The 18,413-nt window shown below is 34.1% G+C and overlaps 1 protein-coding gene across 1 annotated transcript in view; it reads right to left on the reverse strand.

Annotated features, from left to right (window-relative positions):
- LOC120531238 (collagen alpha-2(VI) chain-like) overlaps window positions 1–18,413 on the reverse strand; it is a 68,150-nt gene that overhangs the window by 37,964 nt on the left and 11,773 nt on the right. The window contains exons 4-12 of the mRNA XM_039756473.1: window positions 10,093–10,113; window positions 9,583–9,648; window positions 6,863–6,916; window positions 6,498–6,542; window positions 4,128–4,154; window positions 3,004–3,030; window positions 2,619–2,663; window positions 589–642; window positions 355–417 (exon numbers count right to left, since the gene is read on the reverse strand). Of these exons, the coding sequence (XP_039612407.1) occupies window positions 355–417; window positions 589–642; window positions 2,619–2,663; window positions 3,004–3,030; window positions 4,128–4,154; window positions 6,498–6,542; window positions 6,863–6,916; window positions 9,583–9,648; window positions 10,093–10,113 (402 nt within the window). The remainder of the gene's footprint in view (window positions 1–354; window positions 418–588; window positions 643–2,618; window positions 2,664–3,003; window positions 3,031–4,127; window positions 4,155–6,497; window positions 6,543–6,862; window positions 6,917–9,582; window positions 9,649–10,092; window positions 10,114–18,413) is intronic.

Below are 18,413 nucleotides of genomic sequence, written 5' to 3' on the forward strand. Positions count from 1 at the left end.
GATTTAACTCAAGCATGTTTAAAGCTGGATGGTACATTTTTGGAAGATAAAATAGGATCAAGAATTCACACAGTAGAGAAAAAGAACAGCCTGAAGTTTGAGAAAGACAATGAAAGTTAGGACAGGAGTGTTTTGGATATTGCGAGCTAGGAATAGTCATATACATAGTAATAGAAGGACCTGTGGGGCAGATTGGTTTTATCTATTTTATCCTAATTTTCATAGCTTTTATTCTACCTTTCATTATTCTTTGTTTGATTTTGAGTTTTGAATTTATAATCCCAATAAAAATGCTTCAAGACACTTTAGTACACTCATGTCCCAAGCTCATATGACACAAGAAACATACTGTACCTTAGCACCTAGGTCTCCAGATTGCCCTCTTTCCCCAACGTCTCCAGGATAACCGGGAGGTCCCTAAAGTTTAGAAAATATTGTGACCATAAGCAAAATCAGTAATACATGTTATACATTTTTTATTAATGAATAATTATAAAAAATGTATGAATTGTTTCTGCTCAACCTTAAACAACTAGAAAAAGTATTTGATCTCCTGGTAATCTTATTATTACAATAAATTGAACTGACCTTGTCACCAGGGTCTCCTTTACATCCAGGAGGTCCAATCCTTCCCAGTCTACCCTGAGCAAAAACAATAATAGCAAGGGTTAATATACTGTACAATAAAGAATTAGTTTGCCTTAAAGACAGACTGGACACCAGCATCTCATGACTGTTTGTGATGCCAATGGTGAGTGAACTTGCATGTCTCATTATTCATTAAAGAAAAGAAGATAGATATTATTAGTTTGGTGAGGTCATGTTAATGTTAGAGACGCCTGCACTTATAAAATAAAATTATGGTGTTGTCCCACCAGAATCTTCACTCCAAAACTTCTGCTGAAACTACAAAATGTAAATTTCAGAGGGACTGCATGAGGGAAGTTCTACCATTTAGCCATGTTCTAGTATTGTTTATTACCAGTAATTAGGGTTAGGGTTACAGTAACATGAAACGGTTGTACTAAACAAGAGAAATTTATATTTTTGAAATTATTATTAGCAGTATGTTATCCATTGAAACTTGTGTGTGATTCACAGATGTGTATAATATATTTAATGTACTGTAAATGTGAATTCCTATAAATTCAACATAGACAAAAAAAGCTTGAATTGAGATGACCAGTGAAAAAAAATTACTTTGTAACAAGTGTGGAACCAAATCTACTTTAGTGACATAAATCACTTGCAACGAGTGCAGAATGCAGCTGCTAGAATCCTAACTGGGAAAAGAAAATCCGAACACATTTCTCCAGTTTTGATGTCACTACACTGGTTGCCTGTGTCATTCAGGATTGACTTTAAAATACTGCTTATGGTTTATAAAGCCTTAAATAATCGCACTCCATCTTATATATTGGAATGCCTGACACATTATATTCCAAATTGTAACCTTAGATCTTCAAATGAGTGTCTCCTTATAATTCCAAAAGCTAAACTTAAAAGAACGGCCTTCTGCTGTTATGCACCTAAAATCTGAAATTGCCTGCCAATAGGAATTCGCCAGGCAAATACAGTAGAGCACTTTAAAACACTGCTGAAAACACATTACTTTAACATGGCCTTCTCATAACTTCACTTTAACTTAATACTGATACTCTGTATGTTCAATTCTTCATAATAACTATTCACAGTGGCTCCAAAATCCGTACTGACCCCAACTCTCTCTTCTGTTTCTTTTTCCTGTTTCTTTGTGGTGGCGGCCTGCGCCACCACCACCTACTCAAAGCATCATGATGCACCAACATTGATGGACTGAAAGCCAGAAGTCTACGTGACCATCATCATCAGGTCCTTCCATGAAAACCATAAATACAAAGAGGACTGTTTGACTTATGTTAGGTAGATTGCCCAGAGGGGACTGGGCGGTCTCGTGGTCTGGAACCCCTACAGATTTTATTTTTTTTCTCCAGCTTTTGGAGTTTTTTTTGTTTTTTCTGTCCACCCTGGCCATCAGACCTTACTTATTCTATGTTAATTAATGTTGACTTATGTTTATTTTTTATTGTGTCTTCTATTTTTCTATTCATTTTGTAAAGCACTTTGAGCTACATTTTTTTGCATGAATATGTGCTATATAAATAAATGTTGATTGATTGATACTTTAGAATAGGAGTCCACAGATGGGCACAATCAGACAGATCCATACTTACTCATTTGACCAATCAGTCTAAACTGTATGTCTATAGAGATGTCAGAGGAAAATCTGGAATACTCGGAGAAAAACCCACAGAGACACATGCATGTGATGTGCAAACACTATGGTAATGCCTAGGCTGGTACTGTATTTGAAGCCAGTGTCCTGGAGCTTAGCTATGAGTTAAAAACATAACACACAGAAAACAAAAACCTTGTCACTGCCCTACAATGATTAGTCTTTAAAACTGTGCCCTTTTCAGTTTACATTATTAATCACTAAGACTGCTATGTTTAGTTTATTGTAGGTAATAAACAATAATTCTCAAAAAATAAAAGTTATTACTGACTTTGCCCTTTAAAAACTGAAAATGTCTTACTATATTTCCAATACGTGCAATATTCTTCTACAAAAAGGTTACCTTTTGGCCATCAGTTCCATTACGTCCAGAAATACCAGCAACACCCTAGGAATGCAATAGGAAATATATGATAAATTAGTGAATGACTTAAAACACTACAAAGTACCATATAGCCTGGTGTTATGTGGTATCTAAAAACATAAACTTGTGTGGAATATAGTCTTTAGACATGAATGTGTGCAAATTAGGCTCATTGAGGTAAACACTTCATATTATTTCTGCAATGTTTTAAAAGAAGAAAATGCATAATGCAAAAACAAGATACAGCATTATAATCTATTATGCATATTCAGGTCTGTCTTAACAAAAATATGGCAGCTAAGCAGTTTTCACTCTGTTTTGTAAAATATATATCTCTTAAAATACACATTGTAGCACTTCTTACCTTCTTTCCTTCAGCTCCTATTTCTCCCTGACAATAAAAACATGAATAAAGTTAATTAGGTGAACACATTTTGGCAGTGGCTACATCTTGATATTCTGAATCTCTGCTGTTTACTATTATATAAAATGACAACTAACTACTGTACTTGTTTAATTTTCTAAAACAGAGCTTTGACTATAACATTTTCTATCAGTACTTTTATTAAAGTATTCCTTTACTCTTATAATGTAATTTTTCTTCTATTATTGATTTCAAGATAAATTATTCATTGTTAATTTTTGTATTGTTTTAAAAGACTAGACAAAACAATGTATATCCAAAGCTTTTGGATACAATTTTAGAACCTTTTGAATTTTTTGGGGTAAATTAAGATCATCGTTATAAAAATAAGTCAACACAGTATCAACTATGCACTCTGTCTGAAGCTAATGTGTTTTATTTATGTAGCATTAAACAATAGTAAAGTAAAATAACTGTATTAGAACACCCAACTGTTCATTTTCACATCCAATTTTCCAATTCAGAACTATGAAGTGATGGAAGATATCCTTGCCAGAGCTTACAGCACATTATTGCCAGCATTATAAAGATAGCAATGTGAAAAATAGCAGCACGGCGGCAATTTAAAACCTCCAACAGTAGGATCACAACACCATTGTGATCATAGGAAGAATATGTGGACATTTGAAATGGAAACTACACATTTAAAGTAAATTCATGTAGTTTACTTCATTTGACATTATAATGTTGGTAAGCTGTTTGTGTTGCAATTTGCCATTCAAGTCAGGTAACAGTTCTACTGTAAACCAAAAGGACAAAATGCATCATAAAAGTATTTTTAGATGGCGTTAATTGCATACATGATAGACAAGACTACCTTGTTTACAGAGATAAGTGTTATAATCTTAAGCTTAGAAATGTTATTTAAACATTTGAATCCAAAACATTATATTAAAAACGAACTAACAAAAAAAAAAAACATTTATTTTGACAAATTATATGTTGCTTGATAAAAGTATTTGTTTTTGTTGGTTTAAAAACTGTTATTTTAATGACACCTTCAGCATTAACTGTTATCTATTAGTATCTTACATATGTGATATATTAATGAAAAGTAAACTCACCTTATCGCCTTTTAAACCTGGATGTCCCTGAAAAAAAGGAAACATTTTTTTTTTACTTATGTGCTTTTTAAGTGTGGTATCTTATTCATGAACACACACACACTAACTATACTGACTATACATATACATATATGTGTATGTATGCATGCATGTATGTATATAATGTAAATATGACATATGATACTCATCTGAAATATTTATTTTAGCATTTTAGCAGATTAACTGAAATATAATGAAATTTGTCACGTATGCCAAGAATATTACACTGTCCATGCAAAGGACATAAAATTAAACCAAATGTATCTTCTCATCCATCCAATTTCTGAATCTCACATGTCTTTGTAATAAGTAGGAGTAATGGTAGGATACCTTGGAAAACTTATATATAGGAATGCTAATTGAATTATAAGAGAGACTAATAAGAATATGGTACTTGATTTTTATGGCTGTTTTAACACATTGCCTTATTAGATGAAGGAGCACCATTTCTAGCTCTATTTGATGAAGTCGGACCTCCTCCTTATGCCAGCCAGCCTGTATATTCAGTAACCCATCTCTCTTCAGCTCGGCTCATTTTAGCTAACACCCATACAGTCAGTATGCCGCCTTGAAGTGGAGTTTGATGACCAGGTATCTTTCACTGACCATCTTGTAAGTGACTCTTGTCCTTGCAGAATCATTCTATATACCATGTGACAGAGTAAACAGCACAACTCCTGGTCCAAACTTTAGCCTTGGCACAGCTGATCTACTGCAATTCTCTACTAGTAGAAGTTCCCACATGTGCTACCAAGCTGGTTCAGAATCCAGTGGCTCGTCTTATGTTCATCTAGTTAAGATGGGCACATGCAACTTCTCTTTTGAGGTCACTGCACTGGCTAGCATTAGTAGCATTAATTAAGTTCAAATCCTTGATGCTTGCCTACAGACAGGTCAGTGGGTCAGCAGATATGTATATGGAGAACCTTGTGTGGGCTTATACTCCTACTTGGCCACTCAGGCCTGCTAGAGAAAAGTGTCTTGTGATGCCACCTCTGTGTGGCATTAAATCTCAAACCTGACTCTTTTCATATGCAGCTCTGAGCTGGTGGAATGACTTGCCTATTTCCATCAAAACGGCTCTGTTTACAATGTACTTAAATAGTTTTGAAGTTTCTCTTATTCTGTAGATATCTCTTGTGTTGATAATGGCCTGGATAGGTTTATTTAATTAAGGAAAGATTAACTAGATTTGTTTTCTGTTTGGTTTAAAGTTCTTTACTTGTGACAGTCAATTCTTTATCCTTACCCTGTAACATTTGTTCATAAACAGCCCCCAGACAAATGTTTACTAAATTATGTTGAACTCTTTTGTAAGTTGCTTTGGATGAAAGCATGTGATAAGCAAATAAATGTAAATGTAATTATCTTCATAGAGTTGCCGTGTTCATGATATTACCTGACTTATAAAAAACAATGGACTTGTTGCACCTCACACAATTTTGATTGAATGACAAAACACAAACTACTTTAAATGTGTGTAGGATTTTCTGTTTTGTCTACTAAATTTTTATATTTTATGTTCATATTTAATTGCTTAAGCTTATCAAATGATTTAGAATTTTCTGTGATGGTATCTCTTTTTACATAGGACCCTTACATGTTGTCTCTAACCACAAGTAAGAAAAAGTCCAAGAAAAATCTTTAAATATAAAATCAGCTGCAACAAGGCTGAAAAATAATCTTAGATTTTATAACACATAAATGCATCCTAAAAATTGTGTAATTCCACTTCACTTTAACAAAATTTAAAATTTCCTCTTGGGATTAATAAAGTATCTATCTATCTATCTATCTATCTATCTATCTATCTATCTATCTATCTATCTATCTATCTATCTATCTATCTATCTATCTATCTATCTATCTATCTAAAATATATAAGGCTGTTATGGCAACTGTGGTTAGAAGGTGGGAAGTATTCCTGGAGAAGGTGCCAGTAGTTTACAGAACACACATGCACACTGAGTCTAGTTTAATGTCACCTAAATTAGCTGTGTCAGATGAAATATTAATAACTGTATCAGTTAAGTAGCTGTCAATCAAACATATAGTAAAAAACTACTGACAAATAAAATAAACCCACAAAAGAATCCATAAAAAGGACTCAATTTTATGTTATACATGGAAGATTTTACAAATTAAATAATTTATATACAGCTGATAATTCTGGTCGGTTTCTAGTCAGACCTTGGATAATGGACATACTTTGCCTCATTTAATATTTGTATTTACTGTATACTTGATTGTGGAAGATTATACTGCATATATATATATATATAAATTATCTCCATAAAATAAATCAAACATTCATGAAATACATGCACTTACCTTTGGACCAGGATACCCAATGGGACCTTCTATACCAGGGTCGCCCTGCAAAATAAATGATTTTTGGTGTTAATTAGATAAGAATTGCATTACCAATAGCTTAATACAATACATATTATCCAAAATAATGAGAGATGCTAAATAAAAATGTTAATTAAATATAAATTATTTTCTTATATAAAGGCCCCAGCATGGGGCGCAAAAAGCCTGTATAGTATACTGTTTAATATGTATATGTATCTGAGATTAGCTATGTTTCACAAAGTAGTGCAAATGTTTATAAAAACGTCTTGCTTTCATTTACATTCACAAATACACTGCACAACTACTGTATGTTCATGATATTTGAATAAAAAAATACTCACTTGTCTCCCCTTTTCACCAGGAGGGCCAGGTTGTCCAATATCTCCTTTAGCACCCTAAAACCAAAATATATACAACTTGTATCAAAACTCAGTTAAAAAAGTTAAATACATCATACTTTTAAAATTTTATTTGAAATCGTTTACATAACAATATATGGTAATTACCCACATCCGTAGAAGACTAGTGCTATTATAATTAGGTGGTAACTACATGGTTGACAATACTACATGTCTGAACTGTTCATTAAGGCTAATAATAGAGTTAACCTTTTTAATCTTTTAATACACATTAGTTTTTCTAGGCATGATTTGAAAATCTGTCTTCTTCTATGTGTTTGCTTTAAGTGGCTTTATCTGCCATTGCTTCACTGGGTCACAGGGCATAAACAACAGATGGCTGAAACTCAGTCCAACTCAGATCAGCTTTCAAAACTAAGTACAGTAATCACAAATACCTTTCAATGTTTTTGGATAGTAGAAGACAGAGAAGAAACTGGTATGGTCATTTTGGTTAAAAAATGTGGTAAAAAAAGAAAATATTTAATGTTGTTAGGGCAGAAAGGCTTTTTGTCATTTCTATCAAAGCTCATAATTTTGAAAGGAACATTGAAATAGGCTGAGTTGAAGGCAGCAGTGAAAATAACTTAATATCTAAACTATTTAAGTTTGTTTGGTGAAGGAGATTTTCTTTTATGCATTCCTTGGAACAATGTGTACAAGTGAGCTACACTCGCCACCACCTGCATACAGTAGGTGGCAGCAGTAGGGAGAGACCAGTGATAAAGGAAAATGGGTGAAAGATCTTATCAGACGAAAAAAAGCCTTGTGGTTGTAGTGAACCCATAAAATATTTGTCATAAACCTAAACTTGTTGCATTGTTTCTGAGTTGTTGTAACTGCCTTTCTGTAACCTTTTCTTTGTGTAATTTTAGGAATTTGTTTCCCTTAAAAATCTGACATATGGAAGGAGTGAATTCTAAAAAAAAATAATACTTTCTTATAGTGGATGCTGGATTACTACAATGGGGGGTAGGAAGTAGGGGAAGGACTGTAGTCAGGCCAATAGTTTGATTGTTCAATTTGAAATTTTCATTTTGGATACTTTGTTTTCTTTTATCTTAAAGCACTAGCATACCTACTGAAGTACCAGCAGACTCACAAGCCTTTGAGTCATTCAGCTGATGATGTACATACAACAATTGCTTTAGATGAGTTGTGTCTAAACTCCCAGAATGAAAAGCTTGAACTGCTTGTCAGGTTGCACTGTTAATTCAGTCTTTGCCTCGTGTTTTTTAATTTTATGTCTCTTTAGTTGTCTCCTACTGTTTACTTTTGTCGACTGCTTACATTTTGCTTTTTTTTTCTTCTTTTGTTTAGTAGGTGTTGTATGAAATGTTTCGTGTTCATTTTAAATTGTTGCACATTAACATTTGAGGCCACATTATAAGGTATAAAAATCAAATACAGTAAAATGCTGGAGTCCCTTTTGCCTCAAAATCATTCCCCAAAGCTATACACTACTACCACCAGCCTATATTAATGGCACAAGGCAAGATGGCTCCAAGGTGTCTTGCTGTTTATGCCAAATTCTTATACTGCCATCTACATGTTACAGCACAAATCAAGCCAGATTATGTAACATTTTGTCCAGTCTTCAGTGATCATATGCCCACTATAGTCTCATACGTTTTATTTTAGCCACCAGGATTGGAACCTAGATGGACTGCAGCAGCAGAAAAGCACACTATTTCAAGTTCTTATATGTAATACATTCAGAAATGCCCTTCTGCACATTACTATTGTAAAGAGGTGCAAGTTTAGCATTTGTTTCTTTTCTGTGGCCTTGGAAAAATCTGTCCACTCTCTTTTGACCTCTTATTAACATTGCACCATTATGCCCAGAGGGGACTGGGCGGTCTCTTGGTCTGGAACCCCTACAGATTTTATTTTTTTTCTCCAGCTTTTGGAGTTTTTTTTTTTTTTTTCTGTCCACCCTGGCCATTGGACCTTACTTATTCTATGTTAATTAATGTTGAGTTATGTTTATCTTTTATTGTGTCTTCTATTTTTCTATTCATTTTGTAAGCACTTTGAGCTACATTTTTTTGTATGAATATGTGCTATATAAATAAATGTTGATTGATTGATTGATTATCTATAACATTGATCTATAACATTACATCATTATCTATAGTGTGTGAAAATCCTAGAGTGTGCAGGTCTTGGAAACATTGGTTTCCCAGTTCTTAAAGCATCTTGTTCAATCTAATGGCTAGCCAAATAACAACTAAACATCTTCTACATACATGTAAGTTTGCTCTACAGTATATATTTATTTGAGGCAACATGAGTGCCTGTTCATAGGAGTAGGCTATTTGCACTGATGTTTATTTAATTATTGATTAATTGATTTATTTAATTAATTAACCAATTAATTACTTAATTAATTAATTAATTGATTGATTAATTAATTAATTAATTAATTTATTGATGTTTAACTCATGAAATGTCCAGTGACTTTGTATTTATTGATATGTTTATTGGAATGTGTCTCCACTAAGGGTATCATATCATTTATTGTTGCTCATCGTTCAGCATTTGTGTACCATCAGGATTAACAAGTGTATTTCATTGTACTGTATTGAGGTATAATGACAATAAACCAAAATGAAATTGTTCTACACTACACACCTTTGAAAAAAGAAAAAAAAAACACTTACCTTCTGACCTCTGTAGCCTTTTACACCAAGTGGACCTTCATATTCCAAACAGGTCACTTTATAACACTAGAAAAATTGAATGGATAAATTAACTTCAATCTGAAATGTGAGCATTTTTTTTTACGAATTCTTGGCTTAGTTTTCCATGTAATATTTTAAATAGGCAAAATGAGTTATGGCTGTAAATAAAACTTTCAGTCTATTGTGGCTTTCAGGAAAATTGATAGAATGTATATATTTAACATGTTCTATAGATGTAACTATTTGAAAGGAAGTAATGACCTTTTGCAGCTTCATGTTTGGGATAAAGTGTGTCACCAGGTACTACTACAGTACATAAAAATAGCCTTTGGAAGGTATTGTATAGACATTTCATCAGCGACTCTCACTGTGAAAACATTTTAAATATAAGTTTGTTTCTTATGTGCCTTATCTAGGTAATTTATAACTCTTAAGGACAAAATACTAACGACATTTACAGATACGTTCATGCAGAGAAACAAAACTTACCTCTGAATAGGCTTCTTGTTTCTGTTGGAATAGAAAAGTGAAAATAAGAGTTAATGCATTGTTTTGGTCACAATTCATTTTGTACTTCACATAATGACAGAATCATAAATTGATGAAACATACACTCTCATCTATTAATTTATTGCATAATGTGCATTATGCCCATCTGAATCAAGCAGGATTCATGCAAATATGGGGATTTACTATTTCTAGACATCATTTTTGCAAGATTATGTGAATAAAAAACAAAATAATGGCTTCTTCTGAAGAAATCAAAGACTATAAAGTATGTGTGCACCGTGACAACGTCATTCATATTCTTATTCAGTGCACAGTATGTCCTGTAGTGCTTCCAATAGGAGTCCATTCATTAGACGGTGTCAAACAAGAACCTTTACCTGCAACTACAATGCATGAATTCATCTTCAGTGTTATGTCAGTCCACTGCAGATTATACAGCAACATGCATTCACACTTACAGATTGCCTTTAAGACAATGGGAGGAAATGTAAAATACCTATGAACATGTGACCTGCATCCAAAATATTCTTGTTTAACGGGGTTCTGATTTGGAAGGTAGAGTATTTTCTGACAAACTTACAGACTTAGAAATTTCATCTTCAGGAGTTCAGTCTAGCTTCTGTATTTTGAAATATTAAAAGGATAGGTGAATACAAAAGGAACAAATCTCTTAAAAGGTGAATTGTTATGAATATGCATCAATCCAGGAAGTGATATACAATGCCAGTGCCTAGCCATATTTTGCCAATAATGGCACTATAGAATGTAACATGAAATTCTGCAAAATTCTATTATACTTCTTTTTTTTTACCATAAAATTCATGTTTTTTCAGAAGTAGTTCTGAATGTATTGCTGAGTCACTGTGCATCACTTTTCATTGAGTCACGACCCCAAGGCAGCAGCCCTGACCCAAAGGTTGGTCACGGCCCAGTGAGGAGCTGATGCATACTCAGCAATACATACCTATTGTTTATCATGTTAGTGGGTTGAGGTGAGTTGAGAAGTGCATTCCAGTGGTTAGCTGCCCTCAGTCCCCCCCAGCTTTGAAGATTGTGTTCCATTAACCAAGGGAAACCCCCCAGTGGGCCATGTAGATACTATTATGGGAAGAAGTGGATCATGATACTAAAAAGGTTGATAAACACTTCTCTAAACAAAGTGACAAATCTGTTTGTGTTGTCTCTTCCTTTTACAAAAGCAAGGACAGAGTTTTTATTAAACTGGTATTAAGGAGCTACAATAGAGATTAACATACTACTAAGCAGCATTCAGATCTAAATGTCATATTTCTGTCTTGGATGTTGTAGGTTTGATTAGTCAGTTGACATTATTTTTTGGCTAACGGTTACCTTCAATTAATTCCATGTTATTACCTATGGCTTCATTCCACACAACCACATTTAAATTATCACCTAAAGATTTTTTACTTGTTTAAATGTACAGTACCTACTTTAAAATAAGCTGTTTTGATCCCCAGAGATAATAACACAGAAAAGGCTGGCAATCTGGTAATTTTCGTCTTATTAATCAATCTATAGGGTGGTCCAGATATACTATGCAGATCCAGATCGTTTGGATGACTTTGTTTTATGCAGAGACGATTCCAGTTTGGCGCAAAGACGATTTTTCATGTCGTCAGCTCGCACACTTCTCGATCCAGGGTTTTTCGGGTGATTTTCTATGTAATAAACTTAATAAGTTATAGCGTAATGAAAATTGCATAATTAGATCTGGACCACCCTATATATGTATATATCATCAATACACAATAGAATGAACTATCAACCATTCTTACCTCTTCAGGTTCCTTTTTGGTCTTAAACTTTTTGTAACTAATGCACGTACAATATTGTGCATGCCTAAATTGGCCCTTGCTGTTTCTGTCAACTGTCAAGATGACTGCAAATATTTAATTTAATTTTGTAAATACCAATTTTAGTGCATTTCAATTACTTTTGACAGCTCTCTCTGAAACTCTAAACAAAAAGGCAACAAATCCATTGGTGTTGCATAATTTCTTCTGATTGAGTTGTAAGCTCACCATGTGTCAATTCACATTTCTGATTTGTAGCAACCAGTCTATTATTTTTCAGCATATTGCCATACAGCTGTCCCTATGGCTTCTTATGACATTTTACAATGTTTGGGCATTCAGCTTAGTATCTGGTGAGATTCTGGAAAAGGCTGGCTATAACCTAATGTAAGACAATCCTGCATGTTTTAAAACTAAAATAAATTGCAGCTTTCTTTCTATTCTACTTTCAGGAGGTGCAGTGAATGGTATGTCTGTGTTACAACACATGCTTACATCAACACTATTTACAACTTAGAGCAGGTCAGTGAAAAGATTGCCAAGATTTTAATGTAAATACACCAGGTTCTAGGTACAGTATGTTACAATATTGTCTTATTAAAATGGATAAAAACCTCTTAAAGTTGTTGCTAATCTTTCCTGAGGAATTCTATTGTCATAATCATTGCTGTTGTTAAATATTACAAATTGGAAAGTGTTTTTGATGTAACATGGCTAAATTCATTCAGCTACCCTAAGTAAATTATGCGGTATTCACACTATATAAAGCAGCATCATGATAAACTTTGGGTGTGGCCATCATCTCTTTAGTTGATGCAAATCCAGCAACACTATTACTTAGACAGCTTCAAAAATGATCCATATAAAGTATAACTTTACTGTACATTTGGAATTTTTTAGCACATTTTGTCGAAACAAAACATCCAAACACAAAAGAAAAATACGGATTTCCAGGGTTTTGGCAAAGAATATAACAACCTAAATTGCATATATTCACACTACTGCCATAGTCTAACAATACAGGAAGGCAAAGCCCACAACCTACTATTGTGTACGAACAGCACAGGATACCCTCCTGAAATACTTTACAAAAAAATCAGTAGAAATTTCCGGTGGATGGGAAGCAATCCAATCTCAAGCAACCTTCTCACTATTTTGGAGAGTGTGTCGAAACAATCACTTAACCACATACATTGAGGTTAATAGAGTCTCTTTGATACAGTAAAAATTCTATAAAACTGCTTCTGTTAAATTAGAATTATCATCTGTCAACAGGCGCTTTGGTTCCTGATCCCAGGCTTTTTTAATGGTATAGTAAGGGCAGTCAGTAGCATGTCTGATTACATGCCAGCAGCTTGTGGTACATGTCTCATTGCCATTTTTATATCGATCCTATTCATGTTTTGTATACAAAAATATATTCAGAAAAATAATTATTAACTCTGCATAAATGATATCAAAATTAATGGTTTATTACAATAAAAATATCTGTTGTTCTATCAAAAAAATACAGGCTCACATTGTTCTAAGAAATATAAGATATTCATACCATTCTGTATTTACTACAATGATTTTCTTATGTATTGTAATATGAATTTGTGTTAGACTAGTGGACACCTGCTGTAGCATACGGCAGTGTAAGAACAGTAATGGAAAATGGTGAGAAAGGAATTTAGAAATCAAGAAGAAAGAAATACTTCTTGAAAGACGTAGTTGTGAATAGGTGTTTTGCTGGAGACAACAGATAATGAGTCAAAAGATCTTAGAAAGAGCTTGAATTTAAGCTTCACCACCATAAACTTTAGATGTTGCCATGTATTGATAGTACTCGTGACTTGTTGTGATAACTCGACTTGCTTTGGAAAGAATTAACAGGAAGAACGTCTCAAAATCTGTCCCAATGTGATACAACAAAATCTACTGTCCTATGTTGTAGTGAGAGTGCATTGCCTTCGTCAACCGTTTGTGTCAAGAAATAACCCACTGATAGGAACAAGCACTTGCCGGATCCCGGAATACAGATGACGTTGTACAAAAACCCGTCGACAGAGAAGATACTGTCGTTCATTTTATAACAAAAGCTTAGGAAACAACCGTCGCAGTATAACGAAAATAGCCAGGAGCAAAACCAATAGCAAGGAGCGAAACCAATGGCAATGGTCAAGAGAGTACCTTTCTGTAGAAGGCTACAGAAAAGACTCCCAGGTGCAGACATGGCCGAAGTGAAAGGTCATGCAATCAGGCTAGATATCGGGCGGTGACGTGACAACAATGGGGTCAAGAGAGAGGAACGGGGCATGTGGTAGTCCGAAGGAGGAATAGGACTCAAGAAAAGCGGCGTGGGGGTGTATGGGGGCCACAGGCAGCATGGGGAAGGGTTTGGAAGAGGACGAATTGGAATCGAGAAATGCCGTGTGGGCTGCGTGTGGGCGGGACCGGGTTTGAAGAGGAAGCAGGACGAACCAGAAGAGAAATATATATAAGAGATTATAGTCTTGTTTGGAAATATGATACTATCTTTCAATTGCCAATTGCCTTCTTCTACACTTTCTAATTTAGAATGATTTCACTACCAAAGTCCCTTAAAATATCAGAACCTATCTATCTATCCTGAATTGTTCTTTACAAGCTTACATGTTTGACTTGACATGTTTTGACTATTCAATTATATAATTGACAGTTTAAAATTATCATACGTAATACCAGTATGTATGTTATTTATATGTTACACATTTCTCTGGTTCTATTTGTGCTATCTTGATAACTGAAAATGAAATAGCTTACAGAATGCAGCTTTAATAACTCTCAGTAGCTACAAAAAAAACACTGGATAGACCCAGAAGCAGGCAAAATGAGACGATTTCCATCAGAATGTTAACATGCTTTTGTAGATTTTTTTTTATCGTAAGAACCTGAAACTAGGCCACAGAAATACAAATATGGTGACAAAAAGGCAATAAACTCTACTGGACAGGTACCACTTGGGCCCAACCTTGATAAAAAGTAAATATGCAAATTAATGTAGACCTAAACTCCTGAACTGATCACAAACAAAAATCTGAAAAGCATGTTTTTCTTCAGTAAAATGCAATACATGTAATGCAACATGCTAAACTGAACCAGATGCTTCACATTAAAGTACATTTTTGTCATTCTTTACTTGGAGAAATCGTATTAGAAAATTGCCACATTATTATAAAATGTCTTGACATTTGGATGCAACTTTCATTCCCATTGAAAAGAAACGTGACAGATAAACAGGTGGAGTGTAGAGAGGATAATATGCACTGACTAACCGTCATCTCAGTATTCAATGAAAGGCACTGCCAGCATGTGTTATGGTCTTTTGAAGCACTGTAAGGGTGATCTGGGGGGAAACAGGCAGTGCTCATCTAGGTCCTAGAGGGCAGGCAACACAGCAAATGGAAATGATACCTTACCATGACTACTGTATAATGATAGAGCAAGGCCAGGAAGGAAAGAAGTGCCACTAACAATACAGAGTCTGAGGAAGAAACATATCTGTTCTCTCCCTGTAATAGAACACACACCAAAGAAGCAGCCTTGGAGAGATGGCTCCTTAAGGGCAAGAGAAGGTGCAGAGGAACAGGGATCCCAGGACTTCTAGAGGGAGAACTAGCTTGGAGAAAAAGGGAGGCTATTCCGACTCTGGAACTGATTATCGGGCATGCAACTGATCATGGGAAAGATTTTAAAGCTGCCTTATTGTCAAAGCCTAAGGAGGTAAGTTGTGGAAAATGCTTATTTAAAGAGAGGAAAACAGAGGAAAAAGTACAGAGAAAGAGAGAGAAAGATGTTGGAAGTGAACAGAAAGTGACTATCCAGAAAGGCTGCACGTTGTTTTGTATGTTTGCTTTGTACTTTTATTAGTTCAGTTTGTCAACCTGTGGTTTATTTTTATTAATAAAGCATTAAATTCATGTACCTGGCCTGCTTAGTATTATTTTGGGTTGGATGAATGCTGCGAGAGCATCCTTTCTTGTTACAATTAGCTAAATTGTTGGAGTCTTTTGACAAAATAACATGCATTTGAAGAGATTTAAAATTTCATAAAGCAAATGGCAAGTGTTGTCTCGATCATATGAATTGTGGGTACTTGTTATCGTAATTTTTTTACCTCCTAGACAAGAGGATGTAAACATGATTAGAGGATGATGCCACTGCATTCTATATCACTAAGTAAACAGTGTCTGGAGGTAAAGTAAAAGGCGAAACAGTTACAAAGCAGGAGATCTTCTTGGTTAGTACAAATCAATTAGAGTAGACTACTGCAGGTTAGACATTGTCTTCAAATTTAACATGTGAGAACATTAGAACCGTTTAGACAAGAACATACCATTTAGCCTAATAAAGCATGTTAATCCTAGTCACATAATTTATTGGTATACTGTATAACTAACTATGTCATATTAAACTTTGCTACTGGTGTTATAATTAAACTTATAAAAGGATAATTTTTCCACTGAATAGAAAAGTTATACTAAATTTAGCAATTTTACTGGTTTAACAAAAATACACATCACTGTTTATTTTTTGTGACCCCTTCTTCCAAGTAATTTAATGCATTTGATTTGCTACAATAGAACAGAATCAGAAAGCCTGGAGTAAGAAAAGAAAATCAGTTCAAAGTACTTAATGAAATAACCAGGCCCTCACCCCCTACAAACTGAGGGGCAAGCAGTTTTATTCAAAACTCATGAAATAATTTTAAAGTAGTTAATCCAACCAGTAGTGAATGGAGACTGTTACATCTCTGACTGGGTGCATACCCTTTCAAAATTTTCCTGCCAAATCAGCTTGGTTTCATTTTTCCTTAAATAGATCTTCCACAATGGATTAATTACTTCATTCGTGCAATTTTAAAATGAGAACATGAAATATAATTTACGCTATTGGCTGCAACTGTATTTCTATACCCTTACTTGAATGACACTCTATGTAGTTTCCTGGGGGCTAAAGTCACAGATACTATTAGCCTTCCAAACCAAAGTAAAACCAACTCTAGGACTTAATCTCACATTTCCCTTTTATATACTTACAATTTTTAAAAATAAAAAAATATTAAATTAATAATATGGCTATGCCATTGACCCACACTGACCCTTACCTACAGTATGTGTTAGAATTCTGAATGAGTTTGCCATACTCATGAACACAAGTTCATGCTGGAAATTTAATTGAAAAGAATGCAACAGCAGTCAAAGGAAGATGTCAAACTTTACCTAACAACATATCTTGGTTACTGTTATTTTATGGAGCTCTTTCTGTCGATTTGGAAAGACTATGTAAATCAGATTTAAAGTATTTCTTTAAATACATCCATAACTGAGGTTTGGGTCATTCATTGGGCATGACTACCTCCTACAGATAGTTTATGGTAATTCACCTAATGGATGAATATGTAGTTTAAATTATCTCCTGTTAATGAATCAAATCAGCGTTTCACAATGTTCAGCCAAAATTTAAAAAAAAATGGACAAACTTTCTGCAGTTGAGAATGGCTTCTAATACGCATGAGTTGGTGCCACTAAAAAGGCTCATATATTTGAGTGTTGCTGCAGTAAGAAACTAAATTTAGTAAAATAAAACCTCAGGGAATTACCAATAGTACTTCTACCAGTAGTAGATAGTAAGAAAGCAAGATCAAACTTACTATTTACTAATATGCTGCCATTCATTTTCATATTTTAAATCTGAAATAGAAAAGATGCATGAAATATAAAACATACACATCAAGAATGGCACTACTTTAGGTGTTTTTTATTACACTGTTATACTGTAAACTACTACGAAAACTATAGTGCACATATTTTTTATTTTTGTGCACATATTTTTATTCTTATTTTATACCTTGTGTAGTCACCACTAAGTGTATTTTACTACAGTGCAGTTACATTGCAATGATTCAGCAAGTACGTTACATGTAAAACTTGATGTAATTAAGCATTATTATGTATTACTGTGTAATTTTAATAATGAGTGTAGTATGCAATAAATATTTATTCCTAATATAATTAATATATATATAATATTTCTAATATTTCTGTATTCCCACTTTATACATTACAGTACCTATAATTATATATACAGTAATTACAGTGTAATTACATTACAACTACTTAGCACTCACTGTCAGGACTGCAGTGTAACTGTGCATCCTCAGTATGTATTGACCTTGTATTTCAAATAATAGCATAGGTTATGCACCCATCTCTACCTCTCTCTTTCTCTCACTCTGTCTCTGTCTATCTCTCTCTGTCTTTCATTTTCTGCTGGTTTAAAAGCCATTTTATGGATTCATCCAGATTGGCTGGTTGCCTTTAGAAGTAGAAATGTTTATGGCTGGATAATCTTCCTGGAGCCAATGTTTTATGACATACAAGTGGGACAATATCCTTATTCATTTTGCATTCTTATTTCATGTTCTGTCTCATTCCTATACTGTTATCTGTATAATGTAGTAGG

This window comes from Polypterus senegalus, chromosome 6 (assembly GCF_016835505.1).
Source record: "Polypterus senegalus isolate Bchr_013 chromosome 6, ASM1683550v1, whole genome shotgun sequence".
Classification (NCBI taxonomy): domain Eukaryota; kingdom Metazoa; phylum Chordata; class Cladistia; order Polypteriformes; family Polypteridae; genus Polypterus; species Polypterus senegalus.